The following is a 20,318-nucleotide window of genomic DNA, read 5'->3' on the forward strand; positions in this document are numbered from 1 at the left end:
GGAGAAAAAAGGGATCTCAGCACACAGAGAAACAGTACCTTCACCAGTTCAAAAGGGAAACGTTCATGGAAGATGCGGTTAATTCTAGCTCCTCCTGACAGCTCATAGGTATCAATTTGGTCTCCAGAGCCTTCAATGCGTTTCTCAAAGTCCACAGCAAACTGCTGGACCATCCTAAATGAAGACAAAATGCATGCAGTAGAAGGCATAGCTAAGCAGCCTTTTCCAGGGAGGGACATGCAGTTAAGGCCACTCACTGAAGCAGAGCTTTGGTCTTGCGAGCAGGGTCGTCAGGGCGAAAGTTCTTATACTCCTCCACCTCTTTCTCAATGGAGAGAAGCTGGCTCTGCAGCTTGTTCCGCAGCCCCGGCAGGGTGTCACGGATGTGGTTGGTCAGTTGCTGCACGGGAAGAAAGTTTGAGATGAAATTGGGAGAGGTTTGCTACGTCGCCATCCCAGAATAAAGGGCACAGAGGGCAGCAGTTCTCAACTGGTGACAGTACCTGGTTCAACACTTTCTGCAGGTAGGGGGTTCCCATGCGATCAGCCATGTGTCTGTAGGCTGGGTGGGAGAGAAAAAACTTTCTCTCTGCAGCCAGAGCTGCCTGAATGTCCTTCTTGCCATCAATGTCCTTCTGACTTCTGTTGACTACACCAATGTAACCTGCAGGAACAGGATTAAAGATCAGGCGGTTGCAAGGATGAAAATGTAAGCTGGGCTCAGACTGAGAAGGAAACTACCCAGGTAACAACAATGCAAATGGGAAATTCCAGGGGCAACACATTAGGGACCAACCAGAGGAGTTTAAAACTAGAGTTTCCTCTGTGGGGCTCAGGGTCTGGAACTTTGGTCTGCAGGACAGAAGTGCCACTATGCAAGTGAGAATTAGCTTATTTATTACTGTTCCCCCAATCACAAAGAACACCCTGTTTTCATTCAAGACTTTTCCATTCACATCCTTAAGATAGGTACTTCACTGTGGCTATGTACAGCATATAGCACAGTACACGCCAATGGGATTTCACCTGATGCACTATGGTAACCTCATCAAATAGACTGGAGGGGGGGAATAGCACAGGAACCCATTTTTGCAGCTTGTCTTCTTAAAAATAATGAAGAAAGTAAAGAGCACAGGTTATGCTTCTGCTAGCACTACCTATCAAGATACAAATACCTAAAAATTACTTTTCCTTACACATGACTCATGCCCATTCCCCAGCTTCTCAATTCTTGCTTGGAACAGAGATGGCTTAAGAACACATCATGAAAGATATTCCAGGAACACTGAAGAACAGGAATGAGGCAAAGATACCTTATACAGGGAAAATGAAGGAAGACCATGCAGAAAGCGTGAGGAAACATACCTCTGCGAAGAGGAAGTAATTTATTCTCTAATACATCTCTTGCATCAGTTCCTTCATCCATAAGATCCAGCTTAGTGATGACTCCAATTGTGCGTTGCCCTTTGTAAAAAAAAGGTAAAATATGAACATACTTGATCAAGCAAACAACTGTGTAATATCTTCCTTAGTTCAGAAAGCTTACCAATTGCCCAGCTTGGCTACTCAGGGGCTCTTGAGCTTGAATGTCACAGTTCCCATAATAGCCAAGAGGTCACAACAGCAAACCAGGTAACAGAAATCAGTTCTCAGCTATACTCTGTTCAAACACTCATGTGCTTTGCCACAGAGATGGATTTTAGAGAAGGTTTTCCTGCTTTCCTCCAGGCAGAACACAAATGACTAAAGTGAAGGGAGGGAAGTCCTTAACCCCTTCAGAAATAGGGCTCAAAGAAAGAAATGAGGAATAATACAATTTCTATTATAGTAGCTACTGACACCCAAACCCACCTCTTAGAAGGGCATATGTTGGTGAAGATACCACCCTAAGACATTAACAGGAGACTGAAACTGCTGAGCTAATCACAACCTGGAGAACCGGGCTGCTGGCTAGTAATGCCACACTAAAACAAGAGATTTACCTTGAGGATCCACCTCCTTTGCAACCTTCAGGGCATCAGAGTTGGCCAAATCAGAGTTGGCTGGGGATACTGCCAGGATGAGGCAATTCTCTTTGGTGACAAACTGCATAAGCATATCTCGGATCTGGAACTCTATGTCAGGGGGCTGGTCCCCCACCGGGACTTTGGTCATGCCTGGTAGATCCACCAACGTCAGGTTCAGGACTATACATAGGAAACAGAAGACATCACGAGCGTTAAGGTTGGAACGTTCTGCTCTACAGGGAACATTCATAGCTTTAGTGTCCTCAATACATTATAGGCATAACAGAAGCAGGCAACTCAGAAGCATGTAAAGTTTTTCAATTCCTTTTTGTTAAAGTTTAGTAACAACTATTTGCTATTAGTCATATTGTCGGTGATTCATTTCTTTCCCCAGAAAACAGGGAGAGACAGCAGGTCTTTACAGGAAGGTCCACACTGATGTAACAAAGTCTTCTAAGGAAGAAGTTTCTGCACAGACATCAGTCGTTTCCAAGAGCAGCTCTGCTAGCAGCCAGGTACTTCAACTGGCAGACAAAATCCTTCTAGAAACATGGCAAAGACTGGCAGTGTGATGCACCATAGCCCAGGCACACGGAGATTTAAGTCAAAAGAAAAGTACATGCACATTCCATTTCATCTTTGTTCTGTCTTTACATTATGACAGAACAGCAATCTGCCTCATCTATCCCCGACTTCAGAGACTGCATTAAGGCTCACCATGAGGAGAATAGACTCTGAGGTTGATGGGCACTGGGGAAATCCCTTTGTTGGAGCCAGTAACACGATCCGTTTCAGCCTCAATCTCCAAACGGATCTCCTCAAAATCCGTGAATTTCTTTCCTTTGCAGTGTAGGAACTCGCCATATTCTATTTAAACAGAAGCAGAGAATTAGAAACAGTCCCAAGAGCCAGAAAAACTCACAGCCAGAAGTTTAATAAAATGTCCTGGATTAAAAAGAAACAGAAGAACAGTCAAAGGGATGAAGTGTGGCATGGAAGGGTCTTTCCCCCTAGATCCTATCTGGCTGACAAAGAAATTACTGCAGCCACAGTTGTACCAACATCTGAGAGAATCCACAAGCCCAACGTCTTCCCAATCCAGCTCTTGTCTCAGTTTGCACCCTCACTCATGTTCATCCAAGAAATAACCCAAGATTTTCCCTGTTGATACTAAGCAAGTTTAACACACACCTGCAACTTCCACAGATGCACTGGAAAACACCTTTGTACTCAGGAGAACTTGGACCAGCTCTGTATTAAAGTGGTGGGGGTAAATAATAGTCTCATGGCATGAAGAGAACAGACTCAAGGGTGTCTCAGGTAGCAGAAAACCCTTCTGACATGGCTCTGAATTGGTTGGTGTGTTTTCATGTTTCTTTTGGTGGGTTTTTCGGTCCTTGGATAGGCTAACCAATTCAAGAACCCCCCACTTCAAGTGAAAAATCCTCACAAAAGTCAAATTGCTTCCTTACTGTAGGCCAGAGGACTGCTATGAACAGGTCAGGTCCACCTGACAAGAGAGGAAGAATACCCTGAAACAGTCACGTGCCAGCTCCTCAATGAGATCTCACGTTTGAAGGGAACAGTAATGAAAGCGCTCTGCAAGCACGCAGCCAAAGCAGCGAGCAGCCCACAAGATCAGACACAGAACTCCGCAGTCATTCCTCTTCAGATCCCAGTGCTCTCACACTTGGTTATAAGCACACTACAATCATCCCACCCACTAATTTCAGGGGGTTATAAGCAGGTTCCTCTAGTTTTTGGGTCACACTCAGAGTCACAGCTGCACAGACAAAGGAAAATCATGATCAGTATATGCATGAAATGCCGCTTGATTCAAACAAAAAGCTGAGAAGCGTTTTCCTTCTGAACACTTAATGCATCAGATGTTAAACAGGCAGAACTGAAAACCGTTTACTGGGGGGGATGTCAATTTTTGCTGGGAAAAAAAAATTTCTTATTTACGTTTTCACACTGAGCAGTGCCACTGATGAAACGAGACCTTTCTGCACTAGGATGGGAAGCCAGCAGCACACAGGGGATGCAGCTCACGTACCTGTGCTGGCATTCACCAGCTGCAGGACCAGCGGACGTCTGGTCACGATGCCAGAGCCACGTGGCAGAAAGTCCCTGAAACGAAAGAGGAAATTTCAGATGAATGAGCGATCGTTTCCTTCCCTACCCACAGCTTTTCTGTTTCTATGAGCACTTGCGGGTCCCAGCAGGGCACTCCAGCCATGGCTATGATAGAGTTTAAGGCTGAAAAACCCAAGTGTTCTTCCCCAAGGAGGAAGGATCTCTCTGAAGAAGCCTGCGCTTGCAGCACACTCCCACTAGCCCTGTCTCCAGCAGTTTGAGGCTCTTTCAGATCAAGTTCCAGGCTAACGGGAGAAACCGATTAATACTGTTATATGTACGCTGGAAAATAATTAATCTCTATGTCACCAGGCAGAAAAATCAAAGTAGAGACTGAAAACCACCGTGCCTTCTTTTGACAAAGTACAAATCCCTGAGCTACAATAAAATCACTCACACTTTGGGCACCACAGAGCACTACTGTCCTGGCATGCAAACAGCATCCCATCTATGTGAAACAGAATAAACAGCAAAGGTTCGCTTCCACTCAGGGCTTCTCCCAACTAAGAAAATACAAGTATTGCCGAGGCAAAAGCAGCAGCAGCTTCCTCCTAAATTCGCAAGAACCCTGAACACTACTGTTCTGCAGGCCATTTCAAAGGAAGGAAGCCTTTTGTTATCCTTTCCCTAATGCTGACTTCACATCCACAGGCTACAAGCTCTCCTCTGCTTTTTCTTTTCTCAAACCCAAGTGCTTCAAGCAAAGCCAGGCACGCTCACGACATCTGCTGATGACCTTGCCAGTTTGTGGCCGGGTTCCCAAGTACTCAGCTGTTCATGTGCCTCTTCAGAAACCACTAAAAACACAATCTATTTGCTTCCCTGCCTAGTGGAGAAGCACTGCTTCAAAATGTGGCATCTACAGCCTGAGTATGGTCACCTCTGCTAGAAGCTCTGTCTGCACTGCTTGCATTCTGGTACAGTCCTTCCTCTTCTCATGGGTTTGGCAATGCGTAATTTTGCCGATTCTGTAGTAATCGTGGTGAAAGAAATCCATGCCCCTCAATGTTCTGCACTGTGGCCTTGACCTGCACGGCCTTCATATTGACAATGGAAACGAAGATGAAGCACGAGCTTTTGTTTTAACACATCAGACAGTGAGCGGACTTGATTTCAGCTCCTGGTTTCACCACTGCTTGCTTATGTAATCCTACAAGGAAGTAGGAAAGTGGGTGTATTTTCCTTTTCCTCAGCTCTAAACTGAGTACTATCAAAGGATGCAGAGTGGTTTCAAGCGAAAGGAGAACAAGGAGCATCCTACAACCCCTAATGTCTCGATAAAATCTCCTGCAAGTCACTCAGTTTACAGCAAAGTGACCACTGGTAAAACTCTACTACAGATTGTAACCCATGCTCATTATTTTAGACTTCCAGAAACACAAGGAGTTAACCGGGATCTTTCATTTGTTTTTCAAATAAATACGGCTCTATTTTTTCCATTCCAGTGGGATTAACCCTGGAATCTTTGAGGCATTGCATCATCCAGGCAGTTTTCTGCTGCCTCAGCTCCATTCCTATGGATGTCTGTGGTCAATATGTGACAAAATCCTACTCTTGCATCAGTTCTTTCAGCGTAAGAACAAAAGCAAGCACCGCTGATTTATTGTTACCTTACTGAAGGTGAGAAAAAGGGAGAGTTATACAACAGATTTGCTTTCTAGTGCATAAGACACTACTCTAGCTACTGATCTCCAGCTTGCAGCGTTACATTCTACCTCGCTGTAGCACTACTTGCATTTATACAGATGAGTCCTTTAGGAATTAAGATTCCCCTGATGTTGTGCTCCATGTTTTCCCAAAGCTTTCTGCTTTGGCCCCAAACCCAATTTCTCTGTTGTCTTTGTCACAGCTCAGAGCAAAGGTGGATGTGAAAACCTCCACAGCATCCAGATTCCGGCATTAGAGAAAACTGAAACCACTTACTGTGGCCAGGCTATTGCAAGGGAAAAAAAAACAAAGTCGTCACAAAAAGACACTATAATGAAAAAAAAGGAGAATTATTTACAAAAATATTTACTGTGAGTCATTTTTCAACAAGCTTTCCTCTGAACAGAAGAGATACCATGAGTACCTCCAATATAAGTGATCATTAAGCCAACACATTTCTGTTTGTTATTAACCCCATCCTTTGAAATACTAATTTGCTGTGACTTGAAAGAACACGCTGACCATGTTTTAACTAAATATTTTCCTTTTTACAGTCATTCATTCCAGAACTGCATGCTGTTTTACTTCAACCTTTACATAACAACATTACTAATGGAGTTTTTCCTTGGTTTCTCACCATGTAGAATTTCAGACTGCCCAGTTTTGGGAACCTGGGCTTGCCTACCTGTGACACTACAGCACTGTAATTATGTTAATGTTAAAGTCAGTCAGTAGAAATATATACACAGTAAGTTATTTCAGGAATAAAACCACATCATTGCTCCTCCTGCCGGAGGTCTATCTGCCTAGCAAAGCTCAATGTAAATCACTCAAATCCATAACGAGTCACTAAATCAGTTATCTTAGCACTTCTTACATTCTGGATGAACATGTACAATTTGATCCCTTTTATAAGAAAATAAATGTGTTCTTACCAACAAGCTACTGAGACATACATACAGCTCAACTTCCAGGCTTTCCCCATACTTGACCCATCAGGAGTTCCAGCCAAAACGCTTCACAGAAATTCACACACCATCATCCCATCACATCCATATTATCTCCTATTATTTTATTCCCCATCTTTTCTCTTTACAGTCCCAGGAACAAACTCTTTCATCCGCCTGCTCAGGCTAAGCCTTGCAGATCAGACTCTTAAAAAGTACAGATCCATAAATTCTGTGCCTGGCTGGGTGCCAGGGGAGTGCACTGTACAGCAGCCTTGCTTGCCCTCTTGCAGCAGGCATAATAAATTGCTTCTGTAAGGAAACTACAACAGAGCATAGGTGGCATGGATAGCACGCCCAGCTCAGGTTTTGAGTCCTTTCAGCAGCCAGCAGAATGGATTTCTCCTGAAAGAGCAGCACCAAGGGATGAAATGAAGCCAGATTCATGAGAAGGATACACGAGATAAGGACATGCCAGATGACTTGGGCAGACAAGGGTTAGATGAACTGGCTTCTTCCATTCCAGCAAGGAGATGTACAGCAGCAAGGCAGGGGGTGGGGAGGGGAAAGATGGAACGCTTCTTTGGAGATAACATGCTGCAGAGCTGCAATGATGACCTCCATCACAACACCAAGGGCAGCCCTGTTACATACACCAGCATACAAGATGCTGTGCCTCAATCAGGCTACGAGCACCAATTGTTTGTCATTTACTTGGTATCTTAAGAAGGAAAATTTATTTTCTTCTTTTGTTTGTAACATGCAGGGATATGTGATAGCATTTTATTTTCTATGCCTTTAAGCAAGAATATCATCCCGTGCCACTTCCCCATGCGAAGTTTCACCCAGAATGAATAATAAAGTAGCAACTAAAACCGAGGCAGAGATGCTGCATTTAGGAAATAAACACTTAATCTGCTTATCCTCCATTTAGGTATTGACTAGAAATTCATCCTTAAGATGTTGAGGTATCACATTTCAGCATTTTAGCTGGGATCAGATGAGCTACATTCCCCAAACTGACACTTACTGGAAGGCTTCAGTGCAAATACTCCATACTCTTAGCATCTAAGTTCTGGTCTAACTAGCAACACATCTCTACTCTCTAAACTAAGGCAGAAAAAGAAACAAAGATGCAAATGCTGATGGGTCTCAGGCTGAAAAGGTTCAGCCAGGAAAACGACCTGACAAGATGCTCAGTGTTGTATTTTGCATTGCTCATTTCTGAAGTACATACTGCATGCGTTCTCAACTAGCTTCAGAGCTACCCTGGGGCAAACCCAATCACACCATCCCTTACAGTCTCATTTCTATTTTAGTACACAGAGCTGCATTAAAAACTGCATTAGTAATACAGTAGTCAAAAAACTATTTGAGGGACAGAAAGCAATCTAGCAGTTACTCTGCAGCAACACTTGAACAAAATCCAAACACTGAGATTCTCAAACATTAAAGCAATCAGAATGTCATGTAATGAATATTTACTATCAGGGCAACAAGGCCTGAGGGCTCCCTATTGGCTTTTAAAATTAATTAATGCCAGGCACTCTATATGATAATCCTCCATGCACCAGGTATCTTGGCATCCTACAGAACAAAAAGGTGCTGTTAATGACAGAACAAGCAGGTATTTGTCATCAAGTTCCAAGGCTCATTAAATGACTCACATGGTACAGAGGATCAAAGATACTGATAAGACATGGGAGAGAAACAAATTGCTCGTGGCATTAAATAGAGATTGAAATCAAAGAGAACTGATAAGTGATGGATAACAGATAGCTGCAACAGAAGTCATTGGTAGTCAATGAAGGAATCAAGTCCATATTACTGTCCTTTCCTCCAAGTGGAAGAGGGACCCAATGCTTCTCCCACCACTTGCTTTGCCTTCCTGCAGGGAAGCTGAGATGTTGTCTGTGGAGGGCTCTGAAACACAAATCCAATCCTGATCTAGATACACCAATACAGCATCCGTGCAGTTTGTGCATCAATCCTTGGAGATTCTCAGATTAGAATACATTAGAGAAGGTAAAGCCCCAATTAAAAAAACAAAGCAGCAGCTTATGAAGACATAACAGGAGTCCAAATAACAAGAGAACGAACACCCTCTGAACATTTAATTTCCATTTCATTTCTTACTAAACATCAGCAAACAAGATTATTAAAGGATGTGATTAATCTCCAGTTCGGATTATTAGTTTCAGACAATTAAGACTCACACAGTATCCACGGTTTCACATGGCTGCTCCTGGTTTTTACATCCAGTATTTGTTATTTCCTGTGTTACAGTGGTGCCCAGGGATAACAATTCAATCAGACCCTCACCGCACAAAGCACCACACCAATTCACAGCAGGAAATACAGTTTCTATCCCGTCTAGCTACGCACTCTCCTGCTCAGGCCTAGCACCAGCTTCATTTCATCTATCAGGTCTTAGAGTTGATCACTTACACATTCAGATCAAGATTCCTTCATTAACACCACAACACACGACAAGCATCCCAGTGCAATCTGGGGGCATCAGTACCCTTGGCTTTTGGCTGTTGTGATAATGGTACAAGCGTTGCCATTCAGTATCTTGATGCAGGCTGCCTTTCCTCAGCAGCTTGCACATCTTTCTAAGCAGCACTTCACCTCGCAGCACAACTATCTTTTCAAGCACTCTTACTCCAGCATGCCTAAAAGGAAACCTTAAAACACAGGCTGACACCTATGCAACATACTGACCACTGAATACCTGTAGGGCTAAAGACATTCAGTATTTAACCTTACTGACCGCTACAACACCTCAGGAATGGCAGCAGCTTCCCACTTACAGCAGCACTCAAACCTGGGGCTCCTTTGTGATGGACTCTGTTCAGGCTGACCAGAAGGCACAGGTTGGAGGCAAGATCTGCCTTGGGAGCACTTTTCTGGCCTGATCCTTTGAGTGCCATGGATGCACGTGCCTAAGCAATACTGTAACTTGCCATAACCTGGACGTGGGGCAAGAGCATGGACAAATGTTCTATCCTCTGCCACTCAGGCCGTAATGGGAAGGCTGCCTTACAGATTTAGTCTTTCTTTCCTGCCAACTCTGTGCCCTCTATGAGCTCTTACCTTCCCAAACTGAAGTGCTACTCAAACAAAAAAGCCAGACTGCCCACCACGACCAACAAGAATTTAAAAGCAGGTGCATCACAAGCAGAGATACCCATCACCCTGCTGTTCTAACAGCATTTTCCTCTACATTTAGCTTTCACCCTTCCTTCACACTGCACTGTCTGAACCTGGAGAGCAGTCCTACAGGATCTGTAATCACACAGTAGATCTCATTGCTAAGTAGCCTCATCCTTTCCAGTAAGGTTAGCACTTCTAGGCTCAGAAGTTTAAGCCAGGGGATGTGTTATTTATCTGCCAATCTCTGCAGCACAACTGTGAGTCTAGCCTTGACCTTTAACAAAAGAAAGCAAATCTATACGCAGTTGATGTAATGCAAGTATTTCTTAAGAGCATAATTGACATTCACCACACAATGGGTACATATAGAAATAAAGATCTATTGTAAACACACCACATTCTATCATACTGGCAATGTTACTGTACACAATAATTCATTATTCGAGAATACAATTGAGAAAAATAAAGGTCATGCAATAGTTCATGTGTCATCACAATATATATATTAGCAGAAGCAGAAGAGAAGGCTTCCCACTGCCTTGTACCTTGAGATCCTATTTACAGCAGTGCAAAGAGAGGTTAACACCATTGTGCTGACTTACAGTACTTACAATTGCTTTAAACAATCCTGGCTTTCCAGCAGCATCCCCACCAGTGAGCAACTCCTCCCCATGCAGCTCTCTGGGCCAGCAGCCAGGAAGGGCTGAGCAGACCTCTCCATGTTTTGCTGTACATAAGGTGAGCTCCAAGGGACTGCATGTTTGGCTGGGTAAAACCTGACATACAGCAAGCCTAGCAAGTCAAATCCATGCACTCACAAACAAGCGTAACAGTGGGTTTTGTCTCACTGATACTGAGGACTAAATGACAAAGACAGCAGATACGTGGGCTTCCCTCTCAGCCACAGGGTTCATCTCCTCGTGGGACACAGCACAACTGCCCAGCCATTGATTTAGACATGCAGAGGCAACAATCCCCTGTTCTGTCCCATGTCATCCTCTTGAGCAAAAGTGTTTGGGCTTCTTTGCACACATCGTTCCTACAGAACAAAGCTGCCAGTGCTGAAATACACCGTGCTGCTTGGGGGCCTCTGGGAGAACACACGTGCCTTGAGCAGAAGTATCAATTAGAAAAGGGTTTCGCCACTCTGAAGACATTTCTTGAGCCAAACGTGGGCTGAGGGGGCTCAGATAACAAAACAGGAGGTAGGCTCTGAACAAATGCTCCCCCGTGTCACTGATATTTTGGTGACAGTGGCTGGGTTCAGACCTTAGTTGGCTCAAGCAAAGAGGAAAGCGCACAGTAATTGTTACAAGAACATTTGCTTTGAAGTGGCTCTCTCCCTTACCACCCCCTGTCCCCCTCCACCCCTTCCAGAGGACACTAAATGCTGCTTCTCTGGCTTATCTCTGACTGCACAGACTAGTTCCCAAGAGTCACTGCAATTACTGCCTTTTTCTTTCATTCTTTCCACATCTCCTTCCCCTGCATTTCGCTCAGCCCCTCTCCTGCACGACTCCCCGCAGGTCTCTGGAAGCAGTGGGATAAGCATGCTTTTCTACTGTTTATTTTCATTCGAACCCTTTGGGCTTATTTCTGTTTCACTTCGCTAGCTTTAGAGAACATCACAACTTGGAAAATAGCTGAACGTATTATGTCAAGTCATGGCTGCAGCAGAGCCTCCAAGCACAAGTTGGGCTCACGTAGAGCTATGGAGCTTCATGGCAGTACTCCCATCCCACAGGGCAACAGATACCCAAGGAGGTCAGTATTCTTACACCCCAGGTAGTGCTCTTTCCTTTGATGCCCTATGAGCCCACTGAGTGAGCAGCACAGCCAATAGACCGCCCAGGGATTGCTGCTGCTGTGTGCCTGAAGGAATTCCAAGGAAGCCCGCGTACCCTGGCTTTATGCTAGAGGTCAACAGCGGGATCCAGCCCTACTTTTCAGATGCACTGTGTATTTTAAGAAGACCTGAAGCAAAGGCAGAGATGTTGCTACATTCTTTTGATGTATCTGTGCAAAAACAAGGGTTAACACATTTGATCAGCTCTCTGGTTCTGCTACAAAGCACAAATCAGGGACTTCTAATACTATAGCCTTAACTCAATTTATGTAACATATAATAAAGTCGCCATGTACCACGAGGGAGACAGAAGCTGAGCAGGCAGTTTTTCTCTTGCAGAAGGTTACACTGCTCCTGCACCATATCTGTAGGAGAGGAAAAAGAACACAAAGAAGGGAACGCCTTGGGAGGGGGCTCAAATGCACTGACATTACCATTTTGCCAGTTTTCCATGGAGTGCTTTCTTCCTACCTAGAATCTAAGCTTTCCCTCTCAAGAGTCATGCACACCTAGATGTTGTGGTAAAGCACAGGCACAGATCATCACCTTTGCCATCTGAATTGGAAGAAAATCTATGCAGGATATGCAGTCACAGCTGTGTGTGCCGTAATGCAGGCTTCCTTTCCAGCTATTAGTGACCAAGGTTAATTCTTTACTTCCTAGTGCCATGGAGGGCTGTGACCCGGGGAATCCTGGCATGCAACTGCAGAGCCTTGTGTTATTCCTGCAGAGGAAGCCTGCAGTGGGAACAGATTGGATCCACGTGCTTCTCCCTGCTTGTGATAGCAGACTAGATAGATAATCCCTTCATGGGCTGCTGCTCCACAATTGCGGTGCAGCAGCCAATCCAATCTAAGAGCCAAAACCAGGCCCAGGGAGATAATTCCCCTCCTACTTCCCAACAACATGGTGAAATCTACTCGTTTCCATAGAAACAAATCAGTTTTTATGTCCACGAGGCTCCTGACTCCCTCACTGCTGTGCATCAGCCCCAAGCTGCTGAGGCTGACAGATCCCATACAAGTGTCTACAGCCATAGGTCAAGAGCTTGCAGGAGAAACGAGAGGTATTCCTGTAGCATACAAACCCATCTCACCCGAAACATCTTTTGCTTCATTTCCTCTCTGCTGGGCGAGAATTAATGAGTAATATCCTTCCCCTCCTCCATTTCGAGGGCTGACTTATCTGCCAGATCCCTCCTTGCTATGCTCCCGCAGATGGGTTAACCCAGAGCACGATAGGGAATAAAACACAGATGGGGAAGGAAGACAGGACACTTCAACACCTCAGGTGCACTCATGAACCAATTTCCTCTTGTATTTTTGCAGGTAGCAACCGTAAAGGGATTTTCTCGTTCAGAGGCTCTGCATTTTACTGAGGAGGATTATTTAGAGAGTGGTACAGCCTACGGTGCAATGACTGGTCTCAAAAAGTCACTGCCCATTATAGCAAATGCCGCAGTGACTGTCGGCTGCAGCAGACGGAAGGGAAGAGTCCTGTGAGGCTGCAGAACCACAGCCCTGCTGCTGTGCAGCTTCCCCTGGGATCTTTTGGGTAATAGAAAATGAAGTCCTGGATCTTGCATGCTGCCTTGGGATATTCAAGGTGAGGAATAACACAGCACTGATGCTACGTGACAACATCAGGAACTCAAGAGAAAAAGCAGCCCAGCACATCCTAAGTGGATGTGGCAGCAAGGATTATGCATTCTTGGAAAACAGCCTTGATTCCAAGGATGAAAATCCCAGCAGGAAGAAAACAAAGCTCATTTCACTGTAGAGCTCTGCACCTTCAGTTCATTAAAGAGCAAGAAGCCAACCCAGCCAGCCTACCACCAGCATCCAGGGAAACAGCACCCACTGCACTGCCTGGGCACAGAGGCCTCCATGGCCACAGGAAATCCAGCACATACGTGCATATACATATATATATATATACATACAGCTTCACCTGCAGGGCATTATTTCCATTACAGCCCTGCACGTTTCAGACAGCAACCTTCAAGAGGACAGCACTAGGCATCATCAATACCCTAAAAAAAATAATCAGTTCAGCTCAGTACCAGTTGTAGAAAAGAAATCCAGTTTTCATATCCACAAACAGTAAACCCATGACCCAGCATCTTTGCTCATCTCTGTCAAGCTGCACTGATCTGTCATAATTCTGCAGTAGCACTGCTCTGCTTTGGCACAAACAAATCTACTGACAAATCCTGGCTTTGCCATAACAGAACAGTGGCAGCCCTTTAAAACACGCCCTGTGCAGCACCTGCAGCTTGAGCAGAGAGGAAACAAAGGGCAAGCAATACAATAAAACTCTGGGACAGGAATGACAAAGTGCTGGGGAAGCATGGACACTATAACACACTAGGATTAGCATGTGTTAAAGTTGATGAGCAACACATTGACCTTTCTGTTTCTCCACCACCAGTGTCTTAATCTGTCCTAGCTCTCCAGAGTCCTGCAGCAAAGGCTCTCCTGTGCTGGGGAACACCAGCAGTCCATGCAGAAGTAACCAATATTGATGCTATACGCCACATGGAGACTCCTGATATAAAGGGGCTTATTCTCCTTTTTGCCTTTCTTTCCTTCACAGAAGGAAACTGGTGCAATGACAAATCTAAAGACACCACAGGTTCATGGTATGTGTCATCTTAGATCTCTTGTCAAAACTCTTTCACCTCTGGCGCCCTGGTATTTGCTGCAAGGAGAACAAATATAGCTCAAGGCACATTCCGTCACTGCAGCATGACACTTCCTCCACTCCCCGACAGTCTCCTCAGAGCCTGAATGCCACGAAAGGCAGAGAGAACTGAAAAGGTTCAGTGGCAGAGGCAGAAACACTTCGAGCCCACTATTAAGAACCCAGAGAAGCTATATGAGGAAGGGGGTGGCATTTCAAGCCCTGCCGTACCATCCTTGTCCAGATATAGGAGGTGGGTTTATACAATTGGATGCATTTACCCTGAGAATTTACCTTGCAGAGGTGAGAGTGCTGTGAGCAGTGAGGCAGGCGGGTTCCCTGCTGGTGGGTCAGGCAGGGAGGGCAGCTCTGCAGGGTAACTGCATCGCTCAGCCCCCGTGCATCCTGGCCGAGCTGGCTGAGGCGCACAGCCATCCTGCAGAGGGAATTCAAGATGCCAGTTTATACCTCTGCTGTGTGGAGAAGCATGCAGGAACAGAGCCAAGCTCCTTGCTGTGCACTGCACCTCTGCAGTTTCAGATATAATTAGGATCACCCTGGCTGGAAACATGGTGCAGAGGCACTGCTTCTTAAGCCCTTGAAGACAAACGAGCAGACTGACTGCTACCACCACTAGGGCAGAAGCATTACATTCTACTTTAAAAACCACCGAAGACATCTCCATTTCCAAGCTACACCAAAAACAAAAGTGGGATCAACAGCCCCAGAAGAAGGAAACTTTTTGCCTTCTGCCTGGAGGTATCTGCCAGAGCCAACCAGAGGCGCAGCATCCCACGTCCCAGGGAATATTTCTTCTCTGGTAAACTTCAGACAATGACTACAGGTGACAAAAAAAAAAAGGGTAGGTTTATATACAGGTACACATCCATGGAGTTTCTAAAGGAGGGCACGTCTTCATGAAGAGCCTTGGAGCAGGAGAGGGTCAAAGTTGGTGTTGCACTTTAGCAGGCACTCAGAACCCATAGTGAAGCTGAGGCATGGTGACCTTGACAACCTGCCTAGCATCTTCTGGTCTTCCATTCCGTACTCTTTCACACAAAGAAAGGATTTATCCAAACCCTTTTGCTTGGTGTTTTCTCCCCATCCTGTCCCCCTTTAAATCAATACACTGATTATAACACGTGCTTTTGCCTGTCCAGCTCAAAGTCATTCAAACAAAATGGCAAAATATCAAGTAGTAATGCAGCACCTTGCTGGTTCTTCTGCTGTAACTATTCTTTAAATACCATTCTTTCATTTGTCTGTAAGACTCATTCAGGGCATTGACCTCGCTAAGATGAGCTCGGAGTGACAGGCAGCTCACAGGCCTTGCATGACAAATATATTATGTATGAACAGGCACAGAGTAATTCCTAGGAACACAGATACCAAACCAAAGGAGCAGAGCCCAGAGAGAGGAAGTGCAGTGCCTGCCTCCTGAGAGCTGTGCTGATGCAGAGGAGGTACCCTGAGTTTCAGCACTGGAGCTGCAGCATCAGCTCTGCAGTGTGACACCCCCAGAGGATGTTCTGCACCTCGGTGTATGCTGGTCCCCTCCCTGCCTCGAGCTGTACCACTGCTGCAGCAGACCTCACAAGGCCATTGCCATGCTCAGGCAATTCCCAGCTATTCATAGAGGAGCTTCTATTAAAAGTAAAAGCACAATCAGCTTAAGAAATATCCAGAGATTACTCAAGAGATCCCAGCAGCCAGAAAGAGAGAAAAATCTAACGTGCATTAGAATCAAAGAGCTCCATCCCCACTCAGAGCAGTGTATGTTCAGAGTAAACCAAAGGAAAGTCAGTGGAGCCAAATATCACCATTAAAACCAGGAGTTAGAGCTTTGTTTTCTGCTAGCTTAATTCTGAACTAACAGGCCTTCAGGTATATTCCCATGCTGATGGAGAACCGTTTCTGCACCAGCAGGCAGGTGGCAAACAGACAGTTATGATAAGCCCTTGCTCACAGAACTCTGTAATTACTCAGATGACAAAGAACTCCCCAAGCTGCAATGGGCTGCTAATTTTTGTCAGAGCCCTGAGACAGATCCTACCAAATATACTCTGCCTCGACACATGTGAGAGTGACAGGAATGCAAAGAAGAGGAGCTAAACAAAGACTTGTTCAAAGGTTTTGCCCTTAGGTATCTCTTCCTTGTGCTAAGAAACCCAGCACAGCCTCCCTCAGCCCTGCATCTCCAATCTCAAAACAGAAAGTTTTTCTTAATGATCTCCAGGGTAAGCTGACTCTGCTGTAAAAATGCTTGCAGATGTTGAGCATCAGCTGCACAGCATCTCCATAGATTTCTGCCTAGAGATGCTTTCAGAGTCTAAATGCAACTGAAAAGCTATTCTGGAATATGGCTGCAGTTTATACACATTTTTTATATAGGATTACATCAACATTGCCTGGTTCTTCAGCCAAAATCCACAGCAGCATCAGTTTAATATCTGCTCTGCCCTTTCCCAGGCATCCCAGGTACCGTGCTGGCCACTCTCACATCAAGACAGTTTCACAAACAAAATGACAGCCCTAGCACAGCCAGACGGGATCTCCACAATCCTCCTGCTTGCTCTGGCAGTATTAACTCTTCACCCTTCAACACAGCTGCAACAACACAACCTAGAGCCATAAGAAACAGGAAACGGAGTGTTAGAGGGGACTGCTGAGGCAATAAATTATTAAAATAGTATTCGCACCCCCCGAGACTTGAATTCAATTCCTGTTTCAGTCGAGTGAGGAACTGGTTTTATTCCAAGCTTCATTTTGCATAATTTTTTGTTCATTATGGCTGCAGTACAAGTATTTTAACAGAACTTATAGCTCCGTAATAGTCCGGGGACACAAGCCCTCATTTTTAGACAGGGAAGGCCCACATCTGACAATGCAGGCTTTACATAAGCTTTGGAATTCTTCAGCTCTATTTCCTGGAGTACCTCAGGAAACAGAATCCTTTTCTTTAAAGGATACCCACAAGCATCCCTGAAATGGATGTTCTCAGTACAAAATCCGCACTGCTCTTCTGTTCGCTTAATCACTGTGCCCAGGGCTCTAAGAAAAGCCACACGAGTCATAAGACTTGCAGAAAAGTGGCAGAAGTTGGCAAGTTTGCTTCCAGTCAGCAAAACAGTTTGAGAAGCTTGCATAACGCCTGCATCCAACATGCCTCCAGAACCGCGTTACGCTGAACTGCAGGAAGCTGCTGAGCAGGGTCCAAAACAACACCTCACCTCTGCTTGGTCCTGGCTGGGTCTGCCACAGCTCTGAGAACATCCAGCACTGCAGAGATAAGAGATTTCAGACTCAGGGATCATTCTTCTTGTGCTGAGCCTTGAAGGCAAGGAAAGCAGTTACCTGTTGCAGCCAGCACCAGCCCGGGAGCCAGGACAAGCCCGAAGGTCACGCAGGAAGCAGCTGTCAGCAACTTAACTGTCCTGATCTGTAAGATTGTCCCATCTATACAAGAGCATTGGGAAGTTACTGAGCTGCTTCAGATTCAATTTTTATTAATGCATTCCCTAGCAGGATTTTGAAAACAAAAGTTTGGACCCAAGTACAAAGTATCAGTGAGTCACCTGGACTAATTGTTTAACTACCTGGCAGCAAGTTTTGCTCTCAGTTACCAGTCAAGATGTTTTAAAGCACATTCTTAACACCTCCTCCTCATAAACACTGAAGTACTGCCTGTCTTCTCCTCATAGCCAGCCCAATATTGGGGGCAGCTAGTTCTGAGTAAGATAACTCTCAGAGAATCATAGAATCATTAAGGTTCAAAGACCACGAAGATCATCTAGCCCAACCGTCAGCCCATGCCTGTCACTGCTCTAGGCCATGTCACTCAGTGTGAAGTTTGCCCTTTTCTTGAACACCTCCAGGGACAGTGACTCCACCACCTCCTCAGACAGCCTGTTCCACTGCACGACCATTCTTTCTGAGAAGAAATATTGATTCATACCCAACCTGAACCTCCTGGTGCAACGTGAGGCCATCACCTCTCATCCTATCACTATTACTTAGGAGCAGAGACTGACCCCAACCTTGCCACAACCTCCTTTCAGGGACTGTAGAGAACAATGAGGTCTCCCCTGACCAAACTCCATCAAGTCACCCAATAATAAGCATAACATGTGCTTTAGATGGACCATAAATAAAGAGAAACTGAATTTTGGGGCTTTTCAGAACCAGTCTGACCTGCTCCAGACCTGACCAGAGCACCCAAGTGTTTAAGGTCACCAGGCCCAAAGCTCTGGGCTCATCCCTCTGGGCCACAATGGGCTCTGCAGAGCCACAGACAGACAGCTGGCTTTGAGGCAGGACAGCTGACAGGAAAACCAACAAAGGAGACGAGATCCATGGTGCAACACACATGGAAACACAGCTCAAGAAGTTCACAGCTCTCTCACCAAAGCACCTCAAAAAGTCTACGCTCAAAAACTGAAGTGCTGCCAGCCCATCTAGTGCATCGTACCAGTGCTTTCTAAGCAATCCCTGACTCCCCACACCCAGAGAGCATGCTGCCAGCTTCTACAGAGCAGCCCTCAGCCTCCAGAGATGCTCACTACCAAACAGCACACGAAGCTGCACCAACCACCCAGGCCCCACACACCACCGCTGCAGAGAAGACATGGCTCATCATACAATGCTGCATCACCATCACAGAGGTTCCATTTATTGCTAAGAAAAACAGCTTACTTGTTACAGTTAACCTTCTCTGGTGCCATTTCTAGTGTTCATTTATGATAAGTGCACACGATGTGTGCGAGACCAACAGCCTCTAAGGAAGGCACCCACGATCAGCACCCAGACCCCAGCCTGGCAGCTGAGAGCAGAGCTCCAACCTCAGGCCAGCCAGGCCCGTCTCTGTCATCATGTGTGAAATAAAAAAAAAAAATCAGTTCAAAAGCAATGAGAAATTGTTGCACCAGTGGGCTATTTCCTTACTATGCATGTTCTTCTTCTTTTTGGCAGATTTCATTTTAGCTTTCCTCCCAGCCAGCAGTACTCTGACTCATACAGCCACAGATCTGTGAGTCCAGGGAGCATTACACCCAAAATTGTTTTGTTTTTTTTCCCCCCCCTTACTGGCATATTAATAGAGTTCACTGTGCATACTGCCAGTAAACCTCTAGTCACAGATGCCACCTCAAAAACAACTTTACATTGGGCAATTCAGGCTGAGCACCACATGCTTTTAGGTGACCGCCCGCCGCCCCTTCTTGTCATTGTTTTGTTTTTGCCACTCAAGTACATGGTCTGAAACAAAAAACTGGAGGATTGGCTCACATGGGTGGAGTCCTCATGGGTTTGCTCCTAATAAATCTGCTGCTCAATGCATCATAACAAGTTTCACCCCTCTAGCCAGAACACAGCAAGAACTCCATTTCCTTGATTAACTTCTGCTACGTCATCAACGTCTTCAATTTCCCTACAAAAAGCCTTCATCTGAAAGATGCTAAGAAGTCTTCAGCATTTTTACTCACTCTTGGAGAGACAGGCTCGAAGAAGCAATGTTGAGTAATTCACACGGTCAAGAAGGGGACCAGCTTCCTGCCTTAGAATAACATTTTCAGAAGCTGCCTCAGATACAGCACTGCAGACACACTCCCACACCTTCTATTTAAGCACTGTGGAGTTCTGCCTTCTCGGAGGCATTGGGAAAGGTGGGTTCAAGGCCTTCAATTGGCATCCCCAGTGAGGTATTGAACTGTGGCTATCAAAAACAAACAGCAGACCTTAAAAACAAAGTTTGTCTTCAGTGTGCTTTTGTTTGTTTACAATTGAAAAGTTGTAATGTAAGCATGTGGAGATTTGAAAAACAGTAACAGCTTTAGCACAGAGGAATGCTTTTAGGAATTTCCAACTTCATCCCCCCCCCACTGTTTTTGCAGACCCTTATCA

General features: G+C 45.3%; 1 protein-coding gene across 13 annotated transcripts in view; it reads right to left on the reverse strand.

Moving 5' to 3' along the window:
- The window catches only part of DNM1 (dynamin 1), a 62,148-nt gene that overhangs the window by 36,747 nt on the left and 5,083 nt on the right, over positions 1 to 20,318 (reverse strand). For all 13 annotated transcript variants that reach the window (XR_002443707.1, XR_002443705.1, XR_002443704.1 and 10 more), the window contains exons 2-8: positions 4,063 to 4,136; positions 2,724 to 2,873; positions 1,983 to 2,186; positions 1,366 to 1,464; positions 504 to 664; positions 258 to 400; positions 39 to 174 (exon numbers count right to left, since the gene is read on the reverse strand). Coding sequence is in view for 8 of the 13 variants with exons in the window: in XM_021414296.1 (XP_021269971.1) it covers positions 39 to 174; positions 258 to 400; positions 504 to 664; positions 1,366 to 1,464; positions 1,983 to 2,186; positions 2,724 to 2,873; positions 4,063 to 4,136 (967 nt within the window). In the remaining 5 variants the exon portion in view is untranslated. The remainder of the gene's footprint in view (positions 1 to 38; positions 175 to 257; positions 401 to 503; positions 665 to 1,365; positions 1,465 to 1,982; positions 2,187 to 2,723; positions 2,874 to 4,062; positions 4,137 to 20,318) is intronic.

The sequence above is a fragment of the Numida meleagris genome, chromosome 16, assembly GCF_002078875.1.
Source record: "Numida meleagris isolate 19003 breed g44 Domestic line chromosome 16, NumMel1.0, whole genome shotgun sequence".
NCBI lineage: Eukaryota > Metazoa > Chordata > Aves > Galliformes > Numididae > Numida > Numida meleagris.